General features: G+C 42.0%; 1 protein-coding gene across 1 annotated transcript in view; it reads right to left on the reverse strand.

The window, feature by feature from the left end:
* The window catches only part of LOC138003486 (serine/threonine-protein kinase ATR-like), a 118,266-nt gene that overhangs the window by 42,559 nt on the left and 65,707 nt on the right, over positions 1–10,000 (reverse strand). The window contains exons 27-33 of the mRNA XM_068849583.1: positions 9,627–9,700; positions 8,528–8,604; positions 8,188–8,278; positions 3,465–3,527; positions 2,508–2,623; positions 1,744–1,861; positions 769–833 (exon numbers count right to left, since the gene is read on the reverse strand). Coding sequence (XP_068705684.1) covers positions 769–833; positions 1,744–1,861; positions 2,508–2,623; positions 3,465–3,527; positions 8,188–8,278; positions 8,528–8,604; positions 9,627–9,700 — 604 coding nt within the window. The remainder of the gene's footprint in view (positions 1–768; positions 834–1,743; positions 1,862–2,507; positions 2,624–3,464; positions 3,528–8,187; positions 8,279–8,527; positions 8,605–9,626; positions 9,701–10,000) is intronic.

Genomic DNA, 10,000 nt, shown 5'->3' on the forward strand with positions numbered 1-10,000 from the left:
CAAACGAGTCTTCTCACACAAGGCATTATGCTATTTACAAATTGACTTCAAAACGTAAAAGAACTTGTTCAACTTGGAGGTTAACCTCCAATTTTAAGTTTTTTCCCTTTGATAACGAGCCAGTTATTAGCCACCAAATTTCGAATTTTCATGGCATCACGACTCAGAGATTATCTTGACATATCGCATTAAAATGTACAGAAATAGGCCATTAATAATTATATGCAATGCACGTTCAATATTCAGTACTTTACTCTTGGCTGACTGATTAGAAAACGATAGCCAGCGTGCTAATGAGGGAAAAAATGTTAAAGATTTTCCTATATTCTGCATTGCAGTCGTGATGACTCTAACCCAGAATAATCATAGTGGTTAAGAGCAACTTAAACATTTGCAAAGAAACCCTTAACAAACCCAGGCTTGAAAGGACTCAAACCAACGGCTGTGGGACTCCATGGCACTGCTATACCATGTGACCTATCAAGCCACATGGGAGCTGATCACCATGCCTACAAATGCATGAGTTCGTAGTATATCCCACATGAAGTACAGACTTTTACGTCGGAGGACGAACACAACTTCCATTCTGAGCACACGCACATTGAAAAATGATGGTCTCCAAACCTTGTGCGCATGCTCAGTACGGAAAAGTCGTCCTTGTTGATGAAGTGAACACGTCAAGCCATTAATTCTGATCATATCTCTTCCCCACTGCAAAAGCCAATTTTTACTCCATGAATAACTGACTCTATACACTTACACACATACCTTGGCAGGAGTTTTAAAACAACGCGGCGCAAATTGAGTATCTGCTCCCTTGTACGAAACGATGTCTGGTTTGAGAGAGTAAAGCCAAGAAACACAAAACTGATAGTATCTGCTGAAGCACTTAAAGTTAAAACAACCAACAAATGCGGTTGACCACCACCACCACCACACCCATCATCATCATCAGGGAACCAGGGTTGTTGCAGTGGTGAGAGCACTCGCCTCCCACCACTGTGGTCCAGGTTCATACCTGGACCTGACACCATAAGTGAGTTGAGAATGTGTTGGTTCTCCACTCTGCTTTTCTTCGGGTTCTCCGGTTTTCCTCTCTCAGCAAAAGGTCACACATGGACCATATAGAAGCACCAAGAGCCGCCATAGTATGCTTTTGGTTGAATCTTGTTGAGCTGTGCCGTTGCTGTATTCGGCAACGACAATTAGGGAGACACTATCATCATCATTATCATAACCGTTAAGTTTAGACAAATTGCCACCCAACCAACCTAAACGCCTGTAAATCGCTCACATTCAGTAGCAATTTTCCACTTTCATTTCTACAGTAAACAACTTCACAATTCATTGGGTTTTTTTCAACTAAACATAGATTTGTTTTTAATTATTAATAAACATCATGTCTTTACGTGCATATGCTGATCCAATATGGCTCTTTCTCCCTTGTGAGACAGATGTTCTTTCCTACCAAGGAGATGTGCTGATGTTGTGTTTTTGTTCTCTGCCAAGCATCATGTTATTTTAGTCTAATTTGCTTATACATAGATTGTGAGATTTTCACACTTTTTTTTTTAAAGAGGACATCCTTTTTATTATTCAAATATGCCAAGATTAGGGCAAGACATAGTCATTTATTCAACAGCCAGTGAAGCTCAAGTTGCCAGAACTGTAACATTTGGTGGTGTCACAGATAATTTAGTTATTACCCAAGGCTACACTTGTGCCGCAGTCAATCTTTCCTACCTGGGAGATATGCAGACGTGATTCCCAGGTTTCAGCCAGCCCTTCAGCCTCCTCTCCATCAGAGGCAACACGAAAGCGCCTCTTCACAGCTTCCTCTAACTCACGTAACATATGAAGCCTGAGGCCAAGATAATAAGAAAATGTCCTTAAGTTATCCTATCTTTGTAGGATGCACAATCCTGGCATGATAATAACAGAGATATTCCGGGCTTAAGCATAATTTATATGACGACATTGACAACAAGAGCACTAAACAAAAAAAAAAACAACGGTATTTTTTGGGTTTTAGCAATGAGTTTACAGCAGAGAAGCAAGTAGTGAGTTGCACAAGTAATAAAATAAAAAAAAGGCAGTGCCCTTTGGTCCTAAAGCTACTGTAACTAGCAATTTTCGTCAAGGCAAAAGGATTTGCTCTTGGGTTTTTTAAGATTTTCAATCAAATGCTCACTTACGCAGTGACATTATTTAGCAGCTTATTGGAACTTGTTTGAGAATAAGGCTTGAGGTACAGAACATGGATCTCATTCAGCTGCATTTCCGGACATAATATAATGATCATTTGTATGACTGCTTGATCACATCACCATCGAAAAATCTTGGACAGGGTCAAACTTGAAATATTGCTCCTCCCCAAAACACCCATAATGCTAGGGCAATTCTATTACCGTTGAGTTTCTGTCAAAAATATTATAATTCCTCCTATCATTGAAAAAACAAAGAAAGAGACGAAAACTACGAACATATGAGGAAACTTTTATGTGTACCTCACAATATGTTCATAACCCCGTTGATAAGAGCCAGATTCCATGCTTGCAGCAGACAAGAAGCCCATCTGTTGGCTTCGGACTATTCTCAGTTGACGCCCAAATTCTTTTTCGTTCTGAAAATGGAAAGGATCACGTTTGCTACCATTGGTATCAAGTATGGCCGTGGAATACAGTTTCAATGATGAAATGGTATATGAAATGAATCATATATGAACTGTGGATATGAAATCAAGTGAAGCTATGATCTTCGCAGTTATGAGCGCAATTTTTGCAATTGCGTAGAGAAGCCTGAAAAATTCAGGACTGCAACGGGGTTTGAACCTGTGACCTCGCGATTCCGGTGCGACGTCAGTGGCTTCATAGCTCAGTTGGTTGGAGCATCGCACCAGAATCGCGAGGTCACGGGTTCAAACCCCGTTGAAGTCCTGAATTTTTCAGGCTTCTCTACGCAATAGCAAAAATTGCGCTCATAACTGCGAAGATCATAGCTTCACTTGGAATACAGTTTGCGCCATGAAAAGTAATGAGGAGGCTGTCGCAATGCCAACCCCATAAAACAACATATCTAAAGAGGAAAACCATCACACTACATAAACATGATTCGTGTTAGCAGTTTTGTGTTTTGTCCTCTGCAAAATAACAGCAACATTCATGATTACAAGAATTTTAGACTTCCTCTTCTTTCCTTCAAAATAGACTTCAGTACTTAGCATATGTTGCAAAACATGAACAAAATGGAAGAGTCACTCTCTCAAGTTATGATGGTGGATTCAATGTATCCATGCCTTTTTCCCCTTCCTTAAAGACTTACATGTACAAATAAGGCCCTGCCATATGCTCTGTCCTTATAACAAGTTTGCAACGGGACAGTCCCAGATTTGTAGGCTTGTCATTTTTGGAAACAATGTTCGCCTCAAGTTTTAAAAGAGAATCTAAAAAAAAAAATATTCACACCTTCTCTTTTGCAGCTAACAAGATTCTCCCTAAGCCGATGTCCCAGTGTTCAACACCTCTTTCCTGGTGGATTGAAAAGTTAAGTCACAATCAAACAAAACAGCATGTTTCTGTGTTCAATACATGGAACTTTTATTGTTCCAACACCTTCCCAAGGTTGTCTTAGCCACAATAATACTGTCATGCATACTTAGCGTTGAGGGTTGAACATGGTCTCTGTTTGGTCTGGAACACGATAACACTCAGATAGCCTAATGCAATATAAAGTAGAGCACAGCTGAGACCTGGTGAATCTCCGCACGTTGCACCTTAGGGTGTTGATGGAGACAATGAGGTACCGATTACAAGCATCAGTCTTGAAGCCATCAGAGGTAATGTAAGCCAGATCACTAATCTGTAAAGATGCAGGAGGGCGAAGACAGCAGCATGCGGCTTTGGAACTCTCACTTCCTGGGTGTTTATAGAGGCATAAGGAGTGCTGTTCTAGACGAAGTTAAAGGTCGTACAAAGGGATCCGATTTAGTAAATTGGTCACATTGAAGCCACCTCTCATGGGCAGACAGTCCTCTGTTACAAATGTGGGTGTTGAGGTTGGCTGTCACTACAGCTAAGGAAATGGAAGTGACTGGACCACCCTCTGGACTAATACGGAGAGGTTCAGCAACACATTTCTCTACTACGAGATTCTTGTTTGGGTTTTGAACACGAACGACTTCCACAGTCAAGCTAACTGTTGGAGGGTTTCGTTGTTGTGCAGAGGCAAAGCCCGGGGCAGGGTCTACTTTTATGAGTGACAGAGTGCCAGTTGGCGGGCGTTGCTCAAGGCACAATTGGAGGAAACCCCGATGTTTGTCATTCAGTAAGCAAGAAGTGGTGAGGGAAGTGGAAGTCTCACCGATGATGAGTACCAGCTGGCAGTAGTGTTTTATAACGTCCGCAGCGAAGGAAATACCAAAGGCTTCCAGTGGATCAGAAGTAGATTGCTCAACAAGGCATGATGAAACTTTCTTAAGAGGGGAGCAGACGTGGAAACATTGAGAGCATCAATCCATAGCGTTGTCAAGATCTAAAGGAAAGAAATAACGCAGGGAAACCAGTTTCATTTGGTGGCAAGATGGATGACCCAGTTTTACATGCAAGGCAGAGAGGAAGCCATTTACGATAGTGCTGGGGATGACTATACATTAGAGAGGCATAGCAAAAGGCTCCTTGTGTCCCACAACAAGGAGACCATGAGGAAATGGAAACAATGTTCAGCTAAGGCTTGACGTCTTTGATGTTATTCAGCTTCTTAGATAGCCGGGTGCCTTGTTTGAGGTTGGAATGAACACCCTTAAGTCTAGACAGTCCAGTTGTGCTGGAAGCCAGGCAAAGCGTCTCGTAAAAGGAAGGGATGTTTTCCCTGATAACAAGTCATAGACAGACATGGGAGAAACAGCTAGCTCCTCTGCAAAGCAGGTTTGGCAGTGAGGGTCCTCACAGGGTGGTGTATTACGGCTAGAAAAGTCAGATGTAAGGTTTGAGGAGTGGGCCAGGAGAAGAAGCGAGACTTGTGTTACAAGGATTGGAATTATCTGGAAAGTTCGTGAAGGTCAATGTCACGCAATGTGTTGTTTCACGAATTTTCTAGAACTGTGACTGACTCAAAATAGTCTGTGACTTGGAAGTTTGAAAATAGACTTTATTGTAATAGCAGTAAATAGTTACTTTTGGAAACTTCTAGACTATCTTCGGATACTTATATAAGCGGCTTTCTAGTCAGGTTGTTGTTGTTGTTGTTGTGATTTGGGACTTCGTTCCCTGTTTGTGATTTCCAAGTGATATTTTGTGACGAGTGATTCTGACATTCTGCTGTCAAGTTTGCAATTGGTTTCCATGGAGTGCGATACTGTGAAAGAAGTCTTCAAGAGATTTAGTCAAAGAGAAGGGCAGTACTTTGCCTGTGGTCAGATAAGCATAGAGAAGTATTGACTTAATTGTACTGAGATTGTACTATGAGTAGTCGCTAGCTCGAGTTAAGTTGTCTCCTGTTGTTTACAGTTATAAAAATTGCGTTTCATGGAAATAGCGAGGTTATTATCTTTCTGTTGGTAATTGGTTACCGTAACACTTGACAATTACCGGCAGAATAAGAAGAGGAGATCTCCCAAGACGCGACACATAAGTTCTTTGAGGGCTGTTTCAGATCCAGAGATTTCCATGGCACAATGCATGTAGACCAGACCACCCTTGAAGAGGGTGACTACGCCACAGTATTTCATGGACATTTTGGCAAGGAGGATCTGGAAGAAAACTTGGGACAAATCAATGACGATGATGTATTTCCAGCCAGCGATTTTGAGGAGGGGGGAGTCTAAATCTGGTTGAAGCAAGGGCTGTGGTTTGCTATAATGGCCTAAGTCAGTAAAAGCTGTAACCAAGCGGAAGCCACCATCCTTCTTCACCAGAACGGATAGGTTTAAGTACTTAAACACTACCTTTACATTTTCTGGACGAATAAACACTCCTTGTGCCTCTAGCTCGCCAAATTTGGTTTGGAGTAGATCCAGTTGGTCATGGGAATACTGCGGGACGCACCCTTTGCATTGGGGGAGTTCGACAGGTCCACGTTTACAACTCCTTTAATATGACTGGCAGCTCCATTGTAACCAACAATATTCTGATCCAAAACGGTTTGGATCTCCTTCAGGAGAGGTGAATGCAGCTTCCTTAGTGGGAGACATTAAACTGTCTGAATCCACCAGAAAAGACTCAGTAGCAGAAAGAGGAGAAGTTGTTAACCTTGGTGAGTTGGTGACATGGGTTGAAGAAGAGACTCTGGGTGGTTCAGGTACAGCTAGGCATGATTGATAAAAACGGTCGTTCTTTTGGATGAGTAGAAGTTCCTCAGTGTTGTTTAGGAGTCTTAACTTACCACTGCCGGCTTGGACGATGTGAGTTTGAGGCCAGGTGTTAGTTGGTTTGTGGTGACTGGAAGAGAAAGAATCCGTCTGGGGCTTGATAACAAGTGTGGAGTCTTTACTGAGGTCTGCAAGCGCATCAACTTGCACGGCCAAATGGTGGTGTTCATATTTGGCGCACAGAGGAGATGACAGGCTCTCAATGGCATGGTGGACTTGGTGGTGGCTTGGGAACAGTCATAGGGTGCTACATCACTGATGGCAATGATGACCTCCCGTTTGGCAGGATGGACTGAAATGTCGTTGTAGGACATAAAGGGAGTTCTGGCTAGAATATTAACATCCAGAACTTCATCCACCAGGGCTTCAAGAGTAAGAGATCTGGCATGACGTATCAAAGGCGAGTCTCACCCACCACAGCTAACGGTGCATGCCTATCAGCCTGCAAAGCAGTTTGGGTGCTTTTGGTAATCTTAGCTCATATTTGTTTAGCTAGAGAAGCCCTCATCATGTAAGTCTCTGCCCTGGTATTGTGAGACGCAGGGAATGGTGACGGCAAAAAGCGCGAAGGAATGGAGATGGAGACAGGAGGAGGCGTAAACCTGTGGCTCAGAGTGGTATGACCCGTCTGCCTGGTCAAGGATGTACTCATAATCGTAAATGACCTTGTCCGGTTAAAGACCAGCTACTTGGCGGATATTAGAGATGAAGAGACGGTCAGACTCGGGCAGGAACTTGCAGTAGCTAAGGAAATAAGAACGAAAATCAGGGCGACTAGCTTTCTGGCAGGGAGAGAAAGACTTGAAGGTGCGTGGCGTAGGAGGTGGTTTACGTCAAGCAGAGACAAATGAGCAGGGGTTTGTAGGATGGGCAGAGCATAAGAAATGGTTTGGAGTTTGTCAAGAAATTAATCAAAAGCTTGAGAAATCTCAGGTTTCACGGAAGCCAGACTTCTAGTTCGTAGCTCAGTTTCATATCGCTGCTTAACGACCCTTTGAAATAAATTCTTGGGGCGTTGTTCAGGCTTCAATGAAATATATGCAAGGTCCAAGAAATTGGAACCAGTGTATTGCAAACCATCATTTTGTCGGATTGCTTGCTAAACGCCATTAATAGACAAAAAGGTCTTTACGATGGAGTTCCTAGATTAATTGGGGCATAATTTGCGATTTGTCCAAGAATCATTTCCAAGTGTGCTAACGTTTCAGGGGCAGTTATTTTCCTTGAAGTTGCAACTGATTTGGAATCGTTGGTCAAGCCGCAAAGGGGTGAAGCGTGTGTTTTGTTTTCACAGGACGATAATTGGCAAAATTTTGGTTGAGGGATAGAATGTACCTCAAGTTGTTCTCCCAGGCTTCGATTGGTGTGATAGTTACATTCAAAGAAAGCGACCATTGCTTCGGAGCTGTGTCAAGTCACGACTTTGGTTCAAATCATACGGATAGACTGTTAGAAATAAAGAACACTTTGGCATCCCTGTCTTTGTACGTTCTTTGAGCCCGTTGTGCTGCCACCACACCAACAAGTTGTGCGGAATCTCTGAATGGCCGGATTGAAACAAGTTTATTAACTGAAGACACATAAGAAAAGAAAAAGCAACAACACTGCACAAGAGTTATATAAGTGCCGGCTAATTACATACGCATGTACAAGGAATAGCATAACAATGCGGCATGTAAGCTATGTGAGCTGGTGGTGTAATCACCGTAACAATATAACAAGAATGCACGAGTTACGGCATAGGCTAAAACTTCGCCAACTCCTTCATAACAAATGTCCATTCTTTCTGTTTAATCGGATCTGTTATAGCCGTTTGTGCCTACCACTTTAAGATAACTTTCAAGAGAGTCCCACTGGCCCAGTCTCCAGGAAGCTTCCACACGGTATGCATTCAAGGACTTCTCCCACTCTGGCCTTTGTTGTAAAACAAAAAAAAAAAACAAAAAAAACAAAATGACGATTGACCACAAAAAAAGTGACCTGTAGGAAAACTTAGTTTTGGATACCACTGAATATCCATTTATTGAACCCTCAACTAAGCTCACAATTATGTTACATGAGCCAGAAAAATACACATTTTTTTTACAAAAGCAGTTTTAGTTTACTCTGGTGAATACCAAAAGATGTTGCTTGCAAAATGTCTCCATTGCCAACTCAACTCACCTTCTCGTAACAACACCGTTCACATGGGTAAGAGCTGTTCTCACTTGACCAAGGTCAATGAGGCACTGCAACAAACCCTGTTGGTTCAAAAAGAGAATGTTCTACTGTACGAAAGTAATACACACCTCTTAAACCGCCGATTGTACTTTATAAAACAATTGAAAACAAGCAAATAAAAAAGATATATGCGAGCAACTTAGATGACGAGGAAGACACTGCTCGTCATAAGCTGGCGTAAATTATTCCTGCAATAATATGCAGAGCCAACAAAGAAATTATACTTCTGTTGTCCTTTTGCCCTAGATCACCGGCTTTCCCGAGCGAACATTACACCACCTACTGTACCACCAATAGTTGAATTTCATAATACTCCTGACTTAAAACAGTGACGTGAGTGGCAATTTACCAGTATATCACATGAACCACTCAACACTTTGAGGATTTCAATTCAATTCAATTCAATTTATTTGTTTATGAGCATTACAATATCATCATAGTCCTAGGCGACCCGCAATTAGAGAAGCTATTCTGGGCGGGCCACCTTTCTTTCAAATGAAAGATCTGTGATTTGAAACCCAATTCTCACACAAATGTTGTGTTGGATTGCCAACTGCCGACAGGTAAGCTCATTTGGTTGAGCTGAGGAGGAAGTGGCGCCTTGATGATGACATCTGCGAACGGTTAGACTCTCTAGTCTTCTCGGATAGGGATAATGAACTAAAGACCCTGTCTTACAACCCCTCAATGTTCGCAATACTGTGGGATGTTAAAGAAATAGCACACTATTTGCAAAGAGTAGGGGATGGAGTTCCCAGTGTTGTGGTCTCTCCTTGGCGATAGCATTATTTACTTCATTCGTTCATGGGCTGAGTGGGATTGCTTACAGACTGAGAGCCACTGTTTGAAGTGCCTATACATGCTCAATAACAATGACAGATGTAAGTGCATTTGATGCACTTAGAAAAAGCACCATATCAATACGATAATCCAACTTAGGGAAAAGTGTTGCGCCATTCTCAGAAGGCGGATTTTATCCTAAAACGGCTTCATACTCTAATGGAAAACGTACGACCATAATACAAAATTAATCATGTTTCACCTTGCGATGGCCAATTTCATCTGGTTCTTCTTGAATTTCTTTTTCATAACGAGCTGATGCATCACAAAGTTTTCCTACAAACATGCAAGGTTACACAGTCATTGCTTGTTAAATGTAAATCTGCAGACACCTCACACAATACAGTGTCCACAGCACCTTAACACATCATTTAAATGATTCCTTACGAGACTTCAATTCTTTCTTAATGGAAATAAATGTGTTATCCAAATTATAATCACTGAAGAAGTTTCTGAAAGATACCATGCAAGATCATGGAGGAATATCTTGTACATGTGTCTTGCCACCACGCAGGCAAGATAAGGAAAATTCTGACATGTCAATTTCTCCTGATAGATTCACTGGCACTCAATTGG

Source organism: Montipora foliosa, chromosome 5 (assembly GCF_036669935.1).
Source record: "Montipora foliosa isolate CH-2021 chromosome 5, ASM3666993v2, whole genome shotgun sequence".
In the NCBI taxonomy this organism is placed as follows: Eukaryota; Metazoa; Cnidaria; class Anthozoa; order Scleractinia; family Acroporidae; genus Montipora; species Montipora foliosa.